Here is a 21208-nt window from a genome sequence, read left to right as displayed (position 1 = left end):
CAAAGTTCAATGATGAATTATTTTATTTTCAGTGGGGATAAAGAAGGGTATAGAAGGAGCAGTGACTGAGATGTTGAATGTTTCAAAAATTTTTAGGCCAGGAAATTTCAGGGACCCTTTGAAGAGGTAGCAGATGCTTTAGCTGAACTACAAGCTACAAGATGTTTTTACAACTTTGGCAATAATTTAAATATAACTTTCTCCTACTTTACTTGTTTTCTACCTCCTAGCTGCCCTTCCTGGGTAGACTGAGATACTGTTCATTAGGTAAAGTAGAAATGTGAAATCAAATTGAAAAAAATCAAAATTAGTTACAAATTGTTGTGACCGACTCTCTTCCTGGAGTGGACGCGTGTGTGTGTGTGTGTGTGTGTGTGTGTTTTAAATATTTTATCAAGGGACTGGGTCTCACTGAATTGCTTAGGTCCTCGCTAAGTTGCTGAGGCTGGCTTTGAACGCACCATCCTCCCACCTTAGCCTCCTGAGTGGCTGGGATTATAAGTGTGTGCCACCACATCTGGCTGGACAAGTGTTTTGATATGTTTGTTAATAGATTCAATTTCTCTAGGGTGTTCCACAACTTGATATTTAGCGGATGCTTATAAATTAGTACTTTATCCTCTTCACCTGCATCACAGTGAAGATTTGTTGTAACATTAACCTTTGAAAATAAAAAATAAAAAAAAATGTACTTTGAAATCCGTTAATGGTTACTTTGACATTGGTATAAAATCAGAGTGATTTTTATTCTGGTTTTAGAAAGGTGAATGAACTGAGTGTGATAGTGCATGCCTGTAATCCCAGCAGCTCCGAAGGCTGAGACAGGGTGATTGTGAGTTCAAAGCCACCCTCAGCAATGGCCAGGCACTAAGCAACTCAGTGAGATCCTGTCTTTAAATAAAATACAAAGTAGGGCTGGGGATATAGCTAAGGGGCCGAGTGTCCCTGAGTTCAATCCCTGTCTCCCCCCCCACTCCACCACCACCAAATGAATGAATGTATATAAAGAGCTAATAGATAAAGTCAGCCTGTACATTTAAAATAGTTAGCTTTTGATTTCTTTGTATTTTAAATGTTTACGTGTGTGTTTGAGGCATAGTTATAGCCACGTCATGAGATGAAATCTTCCCACTGCTAGGATAACAGCAAGAACACTCATGAAGATGATTAGGTTGAGGCGGTTGTATGCTATTATTACTTAATGTGTGAACCAATCAGGTCTCTTAATGAATATACCTGTAATTCAAAATCTTTGGTATCTATTATATATTATCTATTGATATCAGCTGAGTTGTCGAAGAATCCTATAGAAAGAGCAGGTAGGTTGAGGATCGTATTGAGGCAGGTCCCTTCAGTAAGTGCTCTCAGTCTGATTACAGCACTCTTGAGCATGATCCTTTGGAGGCAGGTGATTCAGAACAAAATTACCAACACCTCCTTCTTTGTAACAACACTATTCATACTGAAATGTAATCTTCATGAAGACAGTGGTTCCATGTTGTTGTATTCATTGTTGTATCCCTAGTTCCTTGCACAGTGCTATTACCTGTATGTGTGTTGAATGAGTGACTATTTAGGTAGAATCTCAGGATATTTTTATTACTAAGGTCTTTGAATATTTTTCATATGAACTGGATGATAGTGGCTGTACTTCTGTTGTCTTCTTCCTTGTATATAAAAAATTGGTCTTTGGAGACTCTTGAGCCCCCCCAAGGTTGGGTAGTTTTAATTTTTACTCATTAAGATAAATTGCTCCTTCAGGTGAACTGTCCAGTACCATTTTCCCAGGAAGAGGCAGCCCAGAGGACCAAGTAAATGCTTTTCATATCCTCTTCCTAAATGGGAATATGTAAGAATTCAGAGCATTTTGGGGGGTCTTGAAAGACCTGAAGAGAGATAGTAGCACTAGGAGCAATGGGGCAGTTCATTTTTTTAGTTTATTTTTCCCACTTTCCCGTTTCTGAATTAGGCAGTACCTGTAGACTTGCTGACACCATTAGGGAGATTGCATATGTATATTTGTGGTTCAGGGAACATATAACCTGTGAAGAGCTCAGCCCATGGAGCTGGGAGGACAAACTGAGGTAAATAAAGAGATAAGAAGAACTATGAAGCATGTAATATCATGGGAATGGAATGGAGTATGAGAACATCCATTTTTGTTAAAAACATCATGCCTCATTAGGGATTTATTGACCTTTTTTGTCTGGAGATTTTAAATTTACTTCGTTAGACAGTTTCTCTAACTGTACCATGTCTTTTTCTCACCTCAGCTGTTCCAAAGACCTAATGCGCTTGCTGTCCAGCAGTTGACAGCTGCTCAGCAACAGCAGTATGCACTAGCAGCTGCACATCAACCTCACATCGGTAAGTCCTTTTGCTGATAGCTCTCTTCATTAAAGGTGTGGCCCCCGTTTTAGAATAAGTGGATGCTGTGAAACCCAGTGGTTTAGATTGATGACAAAAGTCTAGACGTTTACCCGCAGATAGGGTAAATGGCCCCTTCATTTTGTCTAGTTGTCTCTAGCCCCATTCTTTATTTTTGGCATATTAAGACCTGAGTTCATAAGATTTCCTTAGTATCCTGCCTCAGCTGTTGCAGGATTTAAGTATTTACTATAGAAATGAGTATGATCAGCATTAGCTCTTTTGAAAAGGTTTGGACATTGAATAGACTATGATTATATCAGTATTATTTACTAAGTAGCAAATTGTAACTATAAACCTGTCTTCTAAGCACTGAAAATTTAAAAAAAAACAAAAAACACCAAAAAAATTCTTAGGTAATGGTTGGTTTTTAAATAGATGTGTCCTTTTTCTGTAGCAGTTATTGGAGTTTTGATATACATTTGGTACTAGCTCCTTGACCTTTCTCCTTCCCAGACCTTTTAAAGGTCTCTTCAAAACATAATCCCATTAACTCCAAACAAGTATAGGTAGAGATTTTTATCTATTTACTTTTTTAATGTGCCAAAATGGCATGATTGAATGGAAGGGTTATCACCAGACTTGAATGTGGTATGGCTGTGGAAGAAAACACCCATTTGCTTGTAAACTAGTTAAAACTAAGCATGAAGTTTTGTGTGGGTCCAGTATTGCAGACTTGCATATAGTAGACTTTACACATACCTACACGTTTTCTGTGAGGAAAACTGTTTGGAAAATTATTTTAAATGGAAGCAAGTCCTTCCCTCTGTACCACTTTATCAATATTTTTAGTCTAATAATTGAGTTAAAATTAATTTAAGGGCTGGGAATATAGCTCGGTGGTAGAGCACTTGCCTAGCATGCATAAGGCCCTGGGAAAAAGAACAGAAGGAAACAGTGAAAAACAGTAAAATAAATTTTAACAATTAAGTTGTGCCAAATTCAAAACTGTATGGTTTTAACTTAAGCATTTCTCTAGCAAAGGATAAAAACAAAAAGGGACTAGATAAATATCACCATAATTTTTTAGGGTAGTGGTTATTTTATCTTTGTAAAATTCCTCTTCACTCTCATCTTACCCCCCATCCCCAATCATCTATATCCTGAACTTGTAGCCAAAATATATAGGTGTTTGGTAGGGTTGCAGTTTTGGTGAAGTTTGTTTTTACTGACAGGTTGCAGTTTTGGTGAAGTTTGTTTTTACTGACAGGTATGTTTTCAGCAGGTTTAGCTCCCGCTGCGTTTGTCCCCAATCCATACATCATCAGTGCTGCTCCCCCAGGGACGGACCCCTACACAGCTGGATTGGCTGCAGCAGCGACGCTAGGTGAGACATACTGCTGCATGAGGGATTTTCTCACTTGCTAAAGCAATTTGAGATGGGCATGCAACTCCCAACTCCATGTCTCCCAACAGAAACATGTCTTGATTTTTAATGCCCCATCTGCTAGTTGGATATCTCTACTTAGCTATAATTATAGGTCCCTCTGACTCTAACATATCCAAAAGCAAATTTATCACCTGCCCCCTTCATAGGTATTTTGTGGTTTTGTGGACCCACACAAAGCTCATTTATATTTTAGGAATTTCTCTCCTTAGCCAGGTCTACTTAGTCCTTCTCATCTACAATTATTCTGATTCTTAAACTGGTCTCTCTTACATATCCCTAATTTCTGTGCCTCTTTTTCTTCCTCCTCCTTTCTGAAATTTTCAGGAATATGATTTTAAACATAAATCTAGTCCTTTCACTCTTATTTTCGGGGTTCACTTTTTCTTGGAGGGTGCTGGAGTTTGTCCTTGGTATTAGTATTTTTAAGACATTACCTGATAATTTTGAGGATGAGCTCAGGTTGGCATCTTCCCCTATGTATAGGGCATTCTTTGTGTAGGCCTGTACTTGTGCACCATTCTCCCCTCTTGATAGGTAGCCATAGGCTCACACCATAGTGATATTGATTTCCTTTCAGTTTGCTGCAGGTACTGCACTGGATTAGGCCTTAGTCTGTAGACACCTTAAACTTCTGTAGTGAACAGTTCTCTCTCTCTCTCAAGCTCTTTGGCTGGCATTCTTAGCTTCAGAAATCCTCCCATGATAATTTTTCTTTTTCATCACTGATTATGGCATTGTTTTTGTTTGCTTGTGGAGAAGCTTATGAATATTATTTCTCTTGAAACTGAATCTTTCAAAAGAAAGCACCTTTCCTGTTTGACTCTGTTTGATACAGATGTTACCACCACAGTGGGGCTATTGTATATGGGTGGATTGAGCTTAACATTAGGACATATAAAACATCTTCTAGAGCATTCTTTGAGGACGCATTCCTTCAAATTATGTTTATCATGACTAAATAGCCATGTAAATTTTACTTGTTTATTTTTGAGGTGCTGGGGGATCAATCCCAGGGCCTTGCACTTGCTAGGCAAGCGCTCTGTCACTGAGTTACATTCCTAGTCTGAAATTTCATTTATTGTACGACATAATTTGATATTATGAACTCAGTACAGAACATCATTTCTTAGGTTTTCTTTAGAATTGTTTTCCTCTTTATCATGGGAGCATATTTAAGATGGCCCCCTCTTCTAGTTTTTGAGGAAAATGAAAAGCTCTTTGTAGTAGAATAGTCTTTGCTCACCACTATTAGCCTGTATGCAACACTTAACTATTTATAAGCATTGTCCTGAGTGCTTTTTGTTTATGTGTGTTGTCAGAGAATATTTTGACAGATTAGGAGATTGAGTTCAGAGTGATATCTTGTATGAGGTCACATAATCTAAATGTATGTTTGGGTTTGTAACCAGGTTTAACTCCAGGCTTTACATTTTACTATCATCTAGATTGACCACGCTACCTTGAGTTATCTAGCCTTTACTTTCTTAAAGTCCTTTCCACCACTGCTTTAACATATTATTTGAAGCAGAGCTAATCTTAGGTGTGACATACTTACGCTCATTGAGATGCTAGTTTGGTGGTGAGAATCTTGGGTTTCTTTTTTCCTTTTTTTGGTATTCATGCTGAGCCAGACTGAAAGTGACCTTAGTGCTTTTCACACATGATGTTAACTCACAACCTATGGAGTATGGTGTCACTCACACAGGAATTGAAGTAGGCACTCTGATGAGAAACACTGAATTAATCATCCCAAGATGTCTTCCTGAATTCGATCTTAGGCCACATGTCCAGGGTAATGTAGTAGAAATGCTAGTTGAGAAAATTTAAAGATTAATGCACACTCTGTCCAGGATCACTTTGTTGGCTCTTGGGGGAGCCAGGGATTTTCATTGCAGATTGCAACCTATCCTTTCAAGGTCAATATGGCCATACCACTAGCACCTATTAGTATTTATTTTACAAGCGAGGAAACTAAGGCACAGGTAGAGTCTTCATTTTCTCCTCTCATTGTTTTCTTTAATTTACTAGTATGTGAATACTAGTCAGAGGAGTTTGGGGACCCACCATTATTTTTCTTCAATGTGGTAGTAATGACAAGTTAAAAATATTTTGCTTATAATATAATATTTCCTATTGTAACATGACTTTTCTGAATAGCACCTTTGGTATGTACCCAGGTATAGTGTTTCACAGGTATACTGTTTCACATAGTGTTTATAAACCCTTTTGCGTATAAACAGAACTTTTTGTTCTGCCCAAGAATATAGAAAATACCAAGATGGAAATGCCAAAGCATTGGACTGGATTGCAGCTGAGTGGCAGAGTGCTTGCATAGTGTGCATGAGGCCCTGGGTTCTATCCCCAGCAAATCATTTTAACTTTTTATTATTTGCTTTAAATTATTTTTTGAGCTCTTTTCTTGATTGACAAATGTTCATCCTTGGTGTCTCTTGTCACCAGCTTCTGTGGTTAAGAGTTTTGCCACATCCATGTTGCTGTTTTCATGACTCTGTTACATCTCTGCTACCTATCCTGTGTGGCAGAGCCTATAGCTGTAGCTTGTTGCCAGAAAATGTGAACAGATCATTTAGATTAAAACAGAATATTTAGTTTTGTTTAGGATATTGGCTAATCTATAACCAAGGTGCTGTTTTTTTTTGTTTGTTTGTTTTGTTTTCTTTTTTTGGTGGTGGTTCTACATGTGACTTGAAATTTCATATATGAGTGTCTGAATGTAGTTGTGTGAAAAACTTCTGTAATTTAAAAAATAGAAATAAGAAAACCAAGCCTATTTGAAATTGAACAGTGGAAGTCAGTCAAGTGTTGGGGATTTTTGTCAGAAGACTGATAGATTTTCATGCTTCTGGAGTAAAGGATGCACCAGGGTCCTCTCAATCCTCTCCGGTGCCATTCTTACTATGAAAGTAGGATACATCCATATTTTGTCCTTCATCGCTTTAAGTGCCCAAACCCTTAATTTCTTTCTCTCCTTACAATAAACATTTCCATATCTACGCCATATCCTTTCTTTCTCATAGGAAAACCATTATTTCTTCCAAGGCCAGTCCCTCCAACAGTTCTTAAACCCAGCTCCTCTGAACTTGTCAGTTTTTCTCCTTTCAGTATCTCAAAATTTTGTCCCTCAGTGTCTCTTTTTTAGGTTTGGAATATGATAATTGACTTCAGAAGACTTTGGCTTAAGTTTCTTATATATAATATTTTCTGTTTCAAAGGACAATTAATGATTAGCTAGCACAACCCAATGTATTCTTTAAGTTAATATTTTTATGGTAGGATCTACTGGGTCAGATGTAGTCTTTGGAAGTCCTGAGATGATTCTTACTAGTCTAATCTTCCTTGCCTTTCCCTTCTTGTTTTTAGGCCCAGCTGTGGTCCCTCACCAGTATTATGGAGTCACACCCTGGGGAGTCTACCCTGCCAGTCTTTTTCAGCAGCAAGCTGCTGCTGCAGCAGCAGCAACTAATTCTGCTAATCAGCAGACCACCCCACAGGCTCAGCAAGGACAGCAGCAGGTAAATGTAAACACAATTTACTTATGTCAGGATGTTTCTTCTCTAACAGAAAAACACTGAAAGCAATGAGTTCCCTCTTGTGTGTGTATGTATATTCAATCTCAGATTTAACTGTTCTTGTGAAATGCCTTTTAAATATCAGGCACTTGGTCAGTGCAAGTAGGTGAGGTAATGATATTCATTCAATTTTCATAAGAGAAACTTGGTTAGAGGATTGTTCAATTAAGATCATATAGCTAGGAAGTAGCAAAGTGGATCTTTAGACTGGTAGTAAAATTTTCCTTTTACCATATTATAGATGCCTGCTCTGCACCATTTTCACATCACTTCAGAATTTGCAAATGACTTACTTACCAAGCAAGGGGGAGGTGCTAGGCTTTTAGACTGCATATCACCAACACCTATTGTATTGGATATAGCTCTGTCATAACGGTTAACTTATAGGAGCTTTTAAACTACATTTTTAAAGAAAGAATAGTTAAAAGTAAACAAAGTACTATATGTCTTTTTTCTTTTCTTTGATACCAAGATTGAACCCAGGGGTACTTTACCACTGAGCCACAGTTCTTTTAATGTTTTATTTTGAGACAGGGTTTCACTAAGTTGCTCAAGGCCTGCTAAATTGCTGAGTCTTCCTCGAACTTGCAGTCCTCCTTGGCCTCCTGAGTCCCTGGGATTACTTGAGCCACCACACCCAGCTTTCTTCTTAATTGAATACACCATTTTCCCCGATTACTAAAATACTGCTTAAAAGGAAAAAAAAATTACCCTAAATTTTTATGTAAAAAAAAATAATCTTACTATTTTGTTCCCTCCTTCCTTCCCTCCCTTCTGCACTCCCAGGATTGAACCCAGGGTCTCGTGTGTGCTAGGCAAGCACTCTACCTCTGAGTGACATCCCCAGCCCTTATTTAATTTAGAATTATTTTGTCCATATGGTTTTGTTATTCTTTCTTATTCTTCGATGTTAGTGTTCTTTTAAATATCATCCATTAAAGAATATTCTATGCTTTATTTTGACTGATCAGTTTGAGATTTAACTTAATATTTTGGTGTTATAAATCATGATTATAATATTTTCATAAGTTTATGATTATTTCCTTGGAATAAGTTCATACAGTGAAATTTTTCTGTGCAGTCCCCTCCCCTCTTCTCTCCATGTAGTCTGACACACTCTTTCTCCTGTAAAGTTGGTTGGAGTCTTCAGGTCACAAAAATAAATTGCATAATATTTTGATAATAGTGATGAGCTACTGTTTATTGATTATCCACTGGTATTAGGCACTATACCTTGTATAATGGTCCCAGCATGTCTGTAAGATCAGCTGTTAAAACTCTCACTGTTTGCAGATAAAGAAATAAAAGACTTTGGGTAAATTAAGTGTCCACACATCATTGCTCTCATTATTATTATTTTTAAATTTTTTTAATTTGTTTTAATTAGTTTCCACTCATCTCTTCTTAACAGTGTTATTCACATAGGGTAATTAGGTTAATCAGTAAAAGATTAGTTGATTGTTAATGTTTTTCTTTTTGTATTCTTTCCCAAATGGTATAAAAGTTAATCTGTTCTTGACTACATATTTAAGCTTTTAATAAATAGCAAGGTGAAATTTAAAGTGATCTTATGAGAACTTTGTGCTTGCAAACATAATGGCAATTTCAGAAAATGGCAATTTCAGCATCCATCTGTGGGGCTTGGCATTTTTACTTGCTGGAATATAATAGATCTTGTGAAATGTATACTTCAAATCCTTCAGAATAAAAATAATTGTTGACTTCTTGATATCTCTGTTTCTTTAATAGCAGGAAATGTAACAGTGGCAGAACTGGTGTTCTGCACTGAACTTGACTAACGCTCATTTAGATGAACATTTTTGTAGAATCTGTTAAAGTGAAGCAACTTAGAAGCCTCCAAAATCAAATCTGTTCATTTGGGCATTGATTAAATGGGAATAGTGTTAAAGGGTAGAAAAAAAATAAAAGTGTGTGTGTGTGTGTGTGTGTGTGTGTACATACACACAGGTATTTTAACTGAAATGTGTGGGTTAAGTTCGCTGTTTGTCCTGTCTGGAGTGCACCCTCCCTCTCCTGCTTACCATTTCTTCTACACTCACTTTTGGTCTGAATACTGACGTTACGTATTTATTGTTGATTATCTTTCTTACTCACTAAAGTAAAAGTTCCATGAAGGCAGGCTTTGCTTGCTGTGTTCATTGCCTTGTCCCTAGCATCTGCCACATGGTAGGAATCAAATATCTGATTAATGAAAGAGTCATCCCTTTTGTCCACTTTTTCCTACTTATAGAGGTGCTATGTTTAAAAACTAAGTATGGTAGAATAATGTCATTAATTGGATTTTTATCCTAACAGCCGTACCACATGTAAAACATTTTAAATGTTTTACAACTATTAATTTTTAAAAGTTGACTCGACTTGAACTTGAGCATATGGGGGGTCTTAAATACTCCCAGTGAGAAGAAAGTAGTTGACTTTTTTCTGTCTCCCATTTCCAGGTTCTCCGTGGAGGAGCCAGCCAGCGTCCTTTGACCCCAAATCAGAACCAACAGGGACAGCAAACAGACCCACTAGTGGCAGCTGCAGCTGTAAATTCTGCTCTTGCCTTTGGACAAGGTCTGGCTGCAGGCATGCCAGGTAATACTGCACCTTGTTCCTAACACTGTGAGTGGGGTGGAGGAAAGTCTGCTTTTTGGGGTGATACTGAGAAGAATGTGCATAATTCAAGCTTTCAGCTTGTTTGGGCTTGTCAAGATTTGGATACTGGCAAGGATGATATACACTTGCCCTCACTTAGACCATAGTTCGTTGATGAGAGCATTATTCTGAGCCAGTTTTAAGTTTTACATGTTGGAGATATGAATGTCCACACAGCTTGAATTAATGTGATTTTTCTTTGGTGGTCAACTTTTTCTTGCTTAGAATTAAGGATGTGGTTGGCCTATCTTATCACCACTCCAAGGCTTTAGTCTTCATACCTTTGTGTTTGAATAGCACAGTGGGAAGAAAGTCCTGTTATTGATAGGGTCAGTCTTTTTATATTTTTAGGATTTTTTTTTTTATCAGTAATAGAGGTGATTTTAAACTGCCTACTTCTGATACATGTAAAATGAATGTATGGTGTATTATTCTTGGTTTGCTGATCTGGGCTTTGTGTGGGATCAGATGTAGTTTCATATTCTTCACTTAAAAGAGACCTCAACTTAAATATTGTGTGTAAATATCTTTATTGACTGTGGAACATAGCCAGATTAACTGATCCATTCATGAATTCAATGAATAAAGTTAACTTGCTTCATTTGTTAGTCACTAATCCTTTACATTTTATTATCCCATGTGGCTCAAATTAAGATTTATTAGAGATTTCATCTTTTGAAGCCTTTCCTGCTGACTTTTAGGATATTTATGCTTTGATTATTAAGTGGTATGGAAATACTATGACGATTGTAATCCTCATAGCTTCTTGTATTTGCGTATTTAAGAAATCAGATTAGGGCTGGGGTTGTGGCTCAGCGTAGAGCACTCGCCTAGCATGTGCGAGGCCCTGGGTTCTATCCTCAGCACCATGTAACAATAAATAAATAAAATAATGGTATTGTGTCCAACTACAACTAAAAAATAAATATTAAAAAAAAATCCAGATTATTGGTATATGATTGTTTGTGATAGCCTTGGCTAGCACTTCAAAGAGCACACATTCCTATCCTACTCAGTCACCTTCTCACTATCAGCAGAGGAATAACCAACACTTTTCTTTACTGTGCACTTAATTAATATGCTAGAAATCTTGCAAGACTCTTCATTGGATGCCTGGAACCATGGATAGTATATACATACATACTTATATAAAGCTTAATTTATAAGTTAATAAGCACATTAATATCAACAACCATAGCTTTACTGTAGATTCAGGCAAGCTCAGCATATGAGGTCATTCTTTCTTTAAACCATCTTTTTCATCTTTTTACTTAGCACTTAATGCCTTCTTGGCATATCTGAATCACTAGCATCACTACTCTTGCACTTGGAACAATTATAAAGTAAAATGATGTTCACTTGAACATAAGTACTGCAGTACCAAAATTGATCTGACAACTAAGGCAGTCTGATAGAACTAAGTTAACTAATGGGTGGGTAGCATTTATAGAACAGATATGGGGGACAAAGGGATTGTTTATATCTCTGGCAGATGGAGCAGAATAGCATGAGATTTTTGTTATGCTATTCAGTATGGTGCGCACTTTAAAAGTTATTTGAATTGTTTATTATTGGGATTTTCCATTTAATATTTTTCCATGGTAACTGAAATAGTGACAAACAAAACTGTAGATAAGGGGGAACTGCAGTATATCTCTTCATATGCTGACTTTGATATTCCTAGGTTATCCAGTTTTGGCTCCTGCTGCTTACTATGACCAAACTGGTGCCCTTGTGGTGAATGCAGGAGCAAGAAATGGTATTGGAGCTCCTGTTCGGCTTGTAGCTCCTGCCCCAGTCATCATTAGTTCCTCAGCTGCACAAGCAGGTGAGCTTCATCTGGGTGCTTCAGCTAAAGGTATGGGGTGCAAGGAGGGAACTGCTGGTGAAGTGTACCTTAGTTGGTAATTCTCAGCATAACAGTTCCACCCTATAATATTTCAAAGAGAGAATCAGAAGCAATAAGTGACCTCTGTTGATTCTGATTGGGTTGGGGGGGGGCATGTCATGTACCATCTGGTTAGACACAGGACCGGCTCCATTGAGATCATTGGAAGATGGATTACTCATAGAAAATGTACTGTTGGCAGCATTCCAAGGCTAATGTTACAAATACTGAAGTCATTGTTTTTTAGATAATTTGGTGGGTGTGTATAAGGGGCGGTTTGGCATAGGGTAAGGATAGAGGAAATAGGAAAAAGTAGTGAGAACTGGGCAAGAAATATTTGCTTGGGGTGCAGTGAGAGTTTTTTATATTAAGTTTTAAATGCATTTTTAAAAATTAGCAGCAGTAGAAATGGGAGGATTAAATGAACTCTAGATAGGGCAAAGGGGAAAAGGGGAGGGAGTGGAAGGAAGTGGGCATAGGTGTAGGAAAAATTGTGGAATGCGATGGTCATCATTACCCTAAGTACATGTATGAAGACACAAAGAATGTGACTCTACTTTGTGTACAACCAGAGATAAGAAAAATAGTGCTCCATATGTGTAATATGAATTGTAATGCATATTGTTGTTGTATATAACAAATTAAAAATTTAAAATAAATAATATCTGGAAGAGAGTGGTATAAAAATATAGGTTTTGGGGGAGCTTTAGTATATGTATGTCACGGTTTGAAAAAAAATCTCATCACAGATATGTATGGAATTTGAGATTTTAGGAAGTAGTTGTATTTAATGGATACATTTGATGTTTGTACCCCTTTTAAACTACACATGCTTTAAATAAGCTGCCAACATAGTGAGCTTGCTCCCTTGGTATTTTGATTTCAAATCAAAAGTAGAAATAGAAAGTAGAAGCTTCAAATGAAGGGATCAAAGATAGATTTGTATAGTTCTTTTCAAGGTTTGTGTCTGCCTTGAAAAGATAGGTAGAATTAAGAGGTTTAAAAATGGGTAAAAAAAAATGGAGTTTGGAAATGCACCTAAGCCCTTTCATAGCTAAATGGTTTGCTTTCTTCACAGCTGTTGCAGCAGCTGCAGCTTCAGCAAATGGAGCTGCTGGTGGTCTTGCTGGAACTACAAACGGACCATTTCGCCCTTTAGGAACCCAGCAGCCTCAGCCCCAGCCCCAGCAGCAGCCCAGTAACAACCTGGCATCCAGCTCTTTCTATGGCAACAACACTCTGAGCAGCAACTCACAAAGCAGCTCCCTCTTCTCCCAGGGCTCTGCCCAACCTGCCAACACATCCTTGGGATTTGGAAGTAGCAGTTCTCTTGGTGCCACCCTGGGATCAGCCCTTGGAGGATTTGGAACAGCAGGTAGAAATCAAACTGATAATGCTGTTAAAACTGAGTTTTAATTATTATTATAATCTTTCTGGAACCCTGACAATGCATGGAACCCTGGACAGATATCACAGGCAGATCTGGATCGAGCCCCGTGGGAATCCAGCCAGCCCACACAATCTTTGAGATGATGGACTTTTGAAATCAAATTGTACAGTTGGGATCAATTTTAGGTCCATGCTCATGTTGTAACTTATTTACACTCACATAGTTAATTTGTTTCAGGTTCTTAAACAGGAGATTTTTGTAGGCAGTGGTAAGAATATGGAAGGCACTGTAGAATTGTGGATGTTAAAAACTGATGGAGAGTACTTTGGAGGATTACAGGGCTGGGTACTCCACATTCCAGACTGTGCCCAGTGCTTGGCTTGCAGACCATAAAGAGTTAAGAGTTTTCTCCAGTCTTTCAAACAACATTAAAGAAGACATTGTGGAAAATTGGGAGGAAGGATATGAGACAAAACATTTTTAATGTTTTGATGGAAGAAAAGAAGTAGGAATGTAGTCTGGTGAACAATGGGATAATTGCAGTAGTTATAAAACAATGTGACCTCAAAACGGAAAGGCATGATTAAGAGAAAGTATCCTAATTGGAATTGGAGGCTAGTAGTAACTCTTGATTGAGCCCACTGAGAAAACAGGCTTTCATGTGTAAGTCTTATGTAGTGGGGCAGTGCCCCATTTAGAGACTTTTTTTTTTTTTTTTCTGTATTCCATTTTTCTACTTTGGGTGGATGAAAGGCATTCTTTCTAGTCCATTTTCTTTCACCTTTTCCCATAGCTCATGTGGCCGTCAGAGTTTTTTAACCCGTTCCCATCCCATAATATATATGACACCAGAGGAAGGTAAATTTGCCATATACGTGTGATGTTGTTGAACAAAAGTTTCATGTTTACCTGAGCCATGTCCTCTTTATTACTTTATCTGTCCCTAGAACTGCTACATTAATAATTAGGCTGTCTCTGCTGACAAATTTGCGGTGGTAAGGAGTCTGGATCAAAGTGTTAGGAACAGGTCACTGGGCTTGTTCTTCGAAGAACAGGCCTGTTCTTATCTGCATTGTTTTAATTCCATTTTAGTTGCAAACTCCAACACTGGCAGTGGCTCCCGCCGTGACTCCCTGACTGGCAGCAGTGACCTTTATAAGAGGACATCGAGCAGCTTGACCCCCATTGGACACAGTTTTTATAACGGCCTTAGCTTTTCCTCCTCTCCTGGACCCGTGGGCATGCCTCTCCCTAGTCAGGGACCAGGACATTCACAGACACCACCTCCTTCCCTCTCTTCACATGGATCCTCTTCAAGCTTAAACCTGGGTAAGAACCATTACTCTAACACCACCTTGAACTCTAGAAATCTCTTGCCACCGATGACATTACAAGTACTTTGCATAAGCAAAGGCCAAACCCTTTATCCTAGAAGTGACCTGGGTGTTCTGTGCCTTCTGTAAATACCTCATGTTGTTCAGGCTGTGCCTATAGCTAGTATAGCAGTTTGTGATTGATTAACATTTGGGTACATTCCCTGTATATTCACTTCAGATTTAGTACAAACTTCTGTGTTCTTTGGCTACTTGTGGGAGTCTTTCGTCATAAACACAGTACAGATTCATTTCAGTGAAAGTGGAGAACACAGAGACAGGATTTATTCAGTTAGCATCATCACTTGAAATACTACCACTATGAATATTTTACTATTTCTTTTCAAATCTTCCCCCATATATACAGTTAATAACTTGCTTTTCACATAAAACATTTTATATAAATTTTTTTTTGCCAAATTTTTAGTATTTGTAAGTATACTCTTAAACTACACAGTATGCTAATCAGTAGATACCTATTTCCCTATAGTTTATTTAGATTACCTTATGTTTGGGATTTTTTAAATGTTACTATGTAGATCTAGGAAATGAAGAGTCTGAGCAGCTGGCTGTAAGAATGAAGAGAAAATTATATTAGCATTTTGGGTGGCAAATCTCTTATCAAGAGGTAGGAGATAATTTCTTATCACATGGGGTACCCTCTGCTCTCCCAGTTGCACATCATGTTTGAGTTTTGAGGGTCAGATTGATTTCTCAGATGGGGGAAAGTTGAAGTGTAGAAATGGAGTGATCACATATTTTTGTAAGTGAATGGGTGTGCTATTAATGTTTCTGTGTTAATAAGCCTAAATCAGTTTTTTCCTGGGCAGGTCAACATGCCTGGCCATTTTACTTAAAAGATTCTGTTTTTAACCAACAAGTTTAAGCGTGGTTTCATGGATTCAAGTGAGGACTAACTAAAAGCAAATGTGATGCCTTCCTATAGAAAACAAAGACTAGAAAATGATATATAAAAACAAAAAGAGTCTGAAGTGTGTGGGGCAGTCAAGTTATTGTTCTAGAAATGAGAGTGGAATCTTTGAGTTTGAAAGCATTTGAGTATATTCATTTGTTTGCTGATGTGAGTACTTTGAGGTTTAGAAAATTTGCAGCAACATTCCCTGATTGGTACATCCACAGTGAATGTGTGGTATTTTGTACAATAGTGTTTCCAAGAGACAGAAATGCCTGGCTTTTAAAGACTGAGGTCTATTGCAAAATCTGGAGGTGGGGTGAAAGTTCCAGTTTGATGTGTGATTAGAAGAGAGGAATGAATGAACATTTAATGATAGCTAGTATTAATAGTTTGGGGTCCTATACATGCAGCTTTGAAAGGTGTAGGCATTATCCCTGTGTTACAGATGCGAGCCTCATAACTCAAATGTCTTGTTTAGGTGCTCTCAGATTTGAACAAAGTTTTGACTCCAAAGCAGACAATTTCCGTGTGCATCTTGTCACATGATGTGCCTAGGATATCTTTTGAACCAGTGCATTTTCAGATGCAGAAGTAACCTTTTAATATCTTGGTTTAAATATTTGAACTAGGTCATTCCACACTAAGTACTAAATAAATCTCCCCATTTGTTAATTGCTTTTAAGAGATACCTCGTAAATATTTTAAGCTTTTAGGCCCAGGTGGGCTCTCTAGTGAATATTCAACTGTGCTGTTGAAGTGTGCAAGCAGCCACAGGCAAAAGGTAAATGAACAAGTGTGTAGCTGTCTTCTAATAAATCTTTATTTACAAAAATAGTTAGCAGGCCAGATTTATTCTGTGGACTGTAATATTTTTGGCTGTTGAACTGATGCTGTGGCTGTTGGACTGTGAAAATGGAACTTGCAGCCATTCCTCTTCCTAGTGTAGCAGCAATAGGATGATACTTCTTAATTATTTCCTATTTAACAAGAGAACACAAATTATCAGTGCATTGTTTCTTGTTTTAATGACTTACTGCATGCATAGATTTGTGTTTAACATTTTTCCTTCTAAAAAATTTACCTTGTTTAAGTAATTTATTCTGATGCGTTTGCATTGGACTACCATTGCTGCGTATAATACATGTATCATACATGCCATTCCTGAGGAGCTTCATGTCTGGATCAGTAGGTTTGTCTTAGCTCAGTTTCCTGCTTAGAAAAGGGTTTTTGTATGCTTTAATCTTAAAAGAGAAAATTTGAGAATTTGAGAAAATAGAGGTGTGGTGGTTGGTTACTAACAGTGTCCATCCAAAGGTCCTAAAGAAATTTTGGTGCAATAAACTTATCAAATATATGTTAGACACACCTAAAATATAGTTTCTAATTCCTAATACTATTTCACTGCTACCACCAGCCATCAGTTCTTAGATCATGAGCAGCCATATTGTGAACTTGATACTCAATGTGTTGAATACTCAGAATTTTCTAACTCATGCACACATGAATTAAACTCAACTTGTTTAATGAACTTTCTAATACCACATGTATGTTATGTTTGGATGCACATTCAGCCCATGCTCTCTGTTTTTCCAATATGGATCTCTTCTCTGTCACATTATTTTCACACATCCTCTCAGCAGTTAGACATGTTAGACTTCGTAAAAAGTTAGTTGTTGTAGTTTTTTCATTGCTTACTAATCAATGACTTACTGAGTGCCTATGTAAGAATCCTCAGTAGCTTTTCACTGCCAATTGAAAGTCCAGATCTAGAGAAAAGAATCTTTTTTACCAAGTTATATTTTTACATATTTTAAAATTCAACTATTTATACAGTGAATTTTTATAAACTGTCAGTTGTGCAACCATAATCCATTTTAGAATATTTCCACCCCCCTAGAAGATTCTCCCATGCTCATTTGAAGTTAATCTCTATTCCCGTCCTCAGTCGACCGTGATCTACTTTCTTTCTAAATTTTCATTTTCTCCAGCTTCTTTCTCTTTGCAAGGTTTATTTTGTGGGTGTTTGCGGAGGCAGGGGCATGAGTGCTGTTCTGTGTATCAACACCAGGATCTCATGCATGGTAGGCAAGTGCTCTACCACTGACCTACACCCTAAGCTCTTTTTTTAAATTTTATTTTGAGGCAGGGTCTTGCTGAGTTGTGGAGGCTAGCCTGGAACTTGTGATCCTCCTGCCTCAAGTCTCTGAAGCTGCTTGTGTTCCTTTGCCCAGCTTCTCTTTTCATGTTTTTGAGATTCATCCATGATCTCTATTATGTGTCAGTAGATTTTCCTTTTTTATTGTTGAATTGCCTTCCTTTTTATGGATATATCACATTTTGCCCTATTCATAGCTGGTGATGATTCATTGGTTACAGCTTTTGATTGTTAGAAATAATGTTGCTGTGAACATTAGCATGCAAGTCTGTCTGTGGACACATTGATTTCTCTAGGAGTAGAATTGCTGGGTTGTTTATTAGTTTTGTGTTTAGCTTTTTAGAAACTTTTTTACAAATTTGATGCAGCATTTTACCTTCTGTTTTACAAATTTGATGCAGCATTTTACCTTCTCAACAGTAGTGTGAGGACTCCATTTTCTTTATTTCCTCATCAGCATTTATTGTTATCTGTCTTACACAGCTATTCTAGGGGTCATGAAACGGTTTCTCTCTCTCTCTGTCTTTTTAGGTGTAGATGGACACAACACAATGCCTTTATTTTTATGTGGTGCTGAGGATCGAACCCGGGTCCCGCCTGTGCTAGGCGAGCGCTCTACCGCTGAGCCACAATCCCAGCCCCCAGTGTCTACCTCATTTGATTTTATTTTCCATTTTCCTAATAACTCATGATCTTTTTTTTTTTAATAGTTGTAGATGGACAGCATGCCTTTATTTTTTTATTTTTTATTTTTTTATTCTTTAAATATGTGGTGCTAAGTATCAAACCCAGTGCCTCACACATTCGAGGCAGGGGCTTTACCACTGAGCACAATATCCTCAGCCCCCAAATGTGTTTTAAAGTGCTACAGTTTTTTAAACTTTGGTAAGTTCCTTTTATTGTGCTTTTGGTATAGGATCTAAGAAATCTTTGGCTAACTCAAGGTCTTGAAAATTTTATCCTGTATTTATTCTGAAAATTTTATTGTTTTAGCTTTCACTTTAAGCTGATCTTTTTTGGGGGGCGGGTACCTGAGATTGAATTCAGGGTCACTTGACCACTGAGCCACACCCCCAGCCCTAAATAGTATTTCATTTAGAGACAGGGTCTCACTGAGTTGCTTAGCACCTCGCGGTTGCTGAGGCTGGCTTTGAACTCGTGATAATTTAAGTCTCAGCCTCTCAAGCTGCTGGGCTTAAGCATGATGCATTTTGAGTTGATTCTTGTGTATTTTGTTAGGTGAAGGCTCATCTTTCCTCACATGAATATCTAGTTCTGGCACTAAACTTCAGCATAATTTTGTAATTTTTTAGTGTATGGGTTTTGCATTGCTTTTGTTAAATTTATTACAAAGTATATATTTTGTATGCTATTATGAACGGAATTGTATTCTAGTTTTAGTTTTTGGATTATTTGTTTGCTTTATAGAAATACAATTTTGTGCATTCATATGCTATCCTGTGACTTCAGTGTTACTTATTATTTCTACTGGTTTGCGGGAAATTTTACTATTTTCTATATGTACGATCCTATCTCTTGAGGGAAAAAAAAAGGTCAGTTTTTACAATCTAGATGCATTTATTTTTTTCCTTGCCTGATTGGGTAGAACTGGGCAGAACTTCAATTCGGTGTTAAATAGAATAGATGCAAGCATAAATTCTTGCCTTGATCTGATCTTGGGAGTGAAGTTTTCATCTTTACCTGTAAGTATGATTATAGTTTGTTTTAAATAGAGTCTTATTTATTGGGTTGAGGTAATTTCCTACTTTTCCAAATTACTGAGTTTTTTCATGATTGGGTTTTGCATGTTATTAAGTGTTTTTTTAACCTTCTGTGAATATGATACATTGCATTAATTGATTTTGGAGTGTGAACCCTACCTTGCCTTCCAGGGATAAAATTCACATGTTCATGTTAGATTCAGTTTGTTAATGTTTTTCTTTGTAGATTTTGCATTTGTATTTGGGAAGAATATCTGTTATTTTCCTTCTTGTGATGTCTTTATGTGGTGTCAGGGGGATATATTTGAGCATGAGTTTGGAAATTTATCACTCCCCTGTAGTTTCTATAAGTTTGTGGAGTATTGGCATTACTTCTTTAAATGATCATAAAATTCACCAGTGAAGCAATCTTTTGTTTGTTGTACTTTTAAATAATTAAAAATAAAATTTTTAGTGATTAATTCAATTTCTTTACATCCTTCTTGTCTTACAGGTTTGGGTTTTGTATTTCTTGTGTCAGTTTTGGTAATTCATGACATTAAGGAATTTGTCCCATTTCATCTAGGCTTTCAGGGTTGTTGGTGTAAATTATAATTTTTAAAAAGTGAAATCACTTTTTTTTCTCTCAATCTCCTACTCCCATGTGTTCGCATGAAAGCATGCTTGGTAATACATATAAATTTTTTTGTAATCCTTGCTAAGGCAGATGTTCTTAAGTATTTACTTTGTTTGGCTTAAGTATGTTTTGTATTTCTCAATTTAACAATATTATTTTTAAATGTATCAATAGGTAAATAATAATGCAATTATTAGCAACTGGATGTATAAATCTCATTTGTAGCTTCTGTGCGGGTTAGATGAAGTCTATAAGCTCCCACCTATGCCTAAAGTATCCACCTCTAGTAAATTCTGCTTCCTTTCTCATAAAGAAAAGACATTAGAGATGATGTGGATTGGAGCATATGAAAAGTCTGATTTTCTTTTTTCCTGATAACTAGAGATTGAATCCAGGGTGCTGTACCACTGAGCTGTATCTCCAGTCTTAAATTTTTGAGATATGGTATTGCTAAATTGTTCAGACTGGCCTCAATCTTGTGGTCCTTCTTTCTGCCTCAGCCTCCCGAATTGCTGGGATTACCTACGTGTCTACCACACCCAGCCCAAAAGTCTGATTCATAATGGTTTTATGTGCTGAAACCCTGCCTACCCATATATCTCTTTGTCCTATACCCATCCCCTCCGTTTCTGATGATTAATGGTTTTCTGCACAATTCTAGGTTATACCATTTCAAACTCCAAGAATCAAGATATGGGAGATAAAATATATCATTAAGTGTATGGTTGACAACTCCCAGGCTTTTCACATTCTCTCTGGAAGAAGAGTGTTCTGCTTGTTCATTCCTTTAGGGTGGTGGAAATACAATAAAAATATGTAGAACCAAATTTTATTTTAAAGGTGGCAAGCTGGGTCTTTGCTCATTAAGCATCTGTTCAATCTGTGAGCACCAGTAGGATGGAACAGAGGTGGTCATTGGCAGAAAACCCTCAGTAACATTATAGTAAACATCTAGGGTTCACAGTAATTTAAATAAAAACATTTAAGCTCTTAATTTTTGTGGCAAGTTGTTATAGGACACAGCCCAATGCAATCTACCACTGTCAAAACCTTGTAGAAAATAGGGAAGCCACAGGAGGCTGCT

General features: G+C 37.3%; 1 protein-coding gene and 1 non-coding gene across 20 annotated transcripts in view; both read left to right on the top strand.

The window, feature by feature from the left end:
* Pum1 (pumilio RNA binding family member 1) overlaps positions 1-21208 on the top strand; it is a 122310-nt gene that overhangs the window by 79335 nt on the left and 21767 nt on the right. For 6 of the 19 annotated variants that reach the window (XM_071617581.1, XM_071617580.1, XM_071617578.1 and 3 more), the window contains 7 exons: positions 2274-2367; positions 3653-3754; positions 7199-7350; positions 9867-10005; positions 11750-11893; positions 13032-13328; positions 14436-14672. In XM_071617581.1, coding sequence (XP_071473682.1) covers positions 2274-2367; positions 3653-3754; positions 7199-7350; positions 9867-10005; positions 11750-11893; positions 13032-13328; positions 14436-14672 — 1165 coding nt within the window. Of the gene's footprint in view, positions 1-2273; positions 2368-3637; positions 3755-7198; positions 7351-9866; positions 10006-11749; positions 11894-13031; positions 13329-14435; positions 14673-21208 lie in introns of all 19 variants that reach the window. The other 13 variants (XM_071617576.1, XM_071617579.1, XM_071617563.1 and 10 more) reach the window with 7 other exon arrangements.
* LOC114094570 (small nucleolar RNA SNORD103/SNORD85) lies at positions 10131-10203 on the top strand. The gene has a single exon (XR_003583076.1). It is a non-coding gene; the product is annotated as a small nucleolar RNA SNORD103/SNORD85 (small nucleolar RNA).

The sequence above is a fragment of the Marmota flaviventris genome, chromosome 10, assembly GCF_047511675.1.
Source record: "Marmota flaviventris isolate mMarFla1 chromosome 10, mMarFla1.hap1, whole genome shotgun sequence".
Taxonomy (NCBI): Eukaryota; Metazoa; Chordata; class Mammalia; order Rodentia; family Sciuridae; genus Marmota; species Marmota flaviventris.
This window is presented reverse-complemented; position numbering and strand designations above follow the sequence as displayed.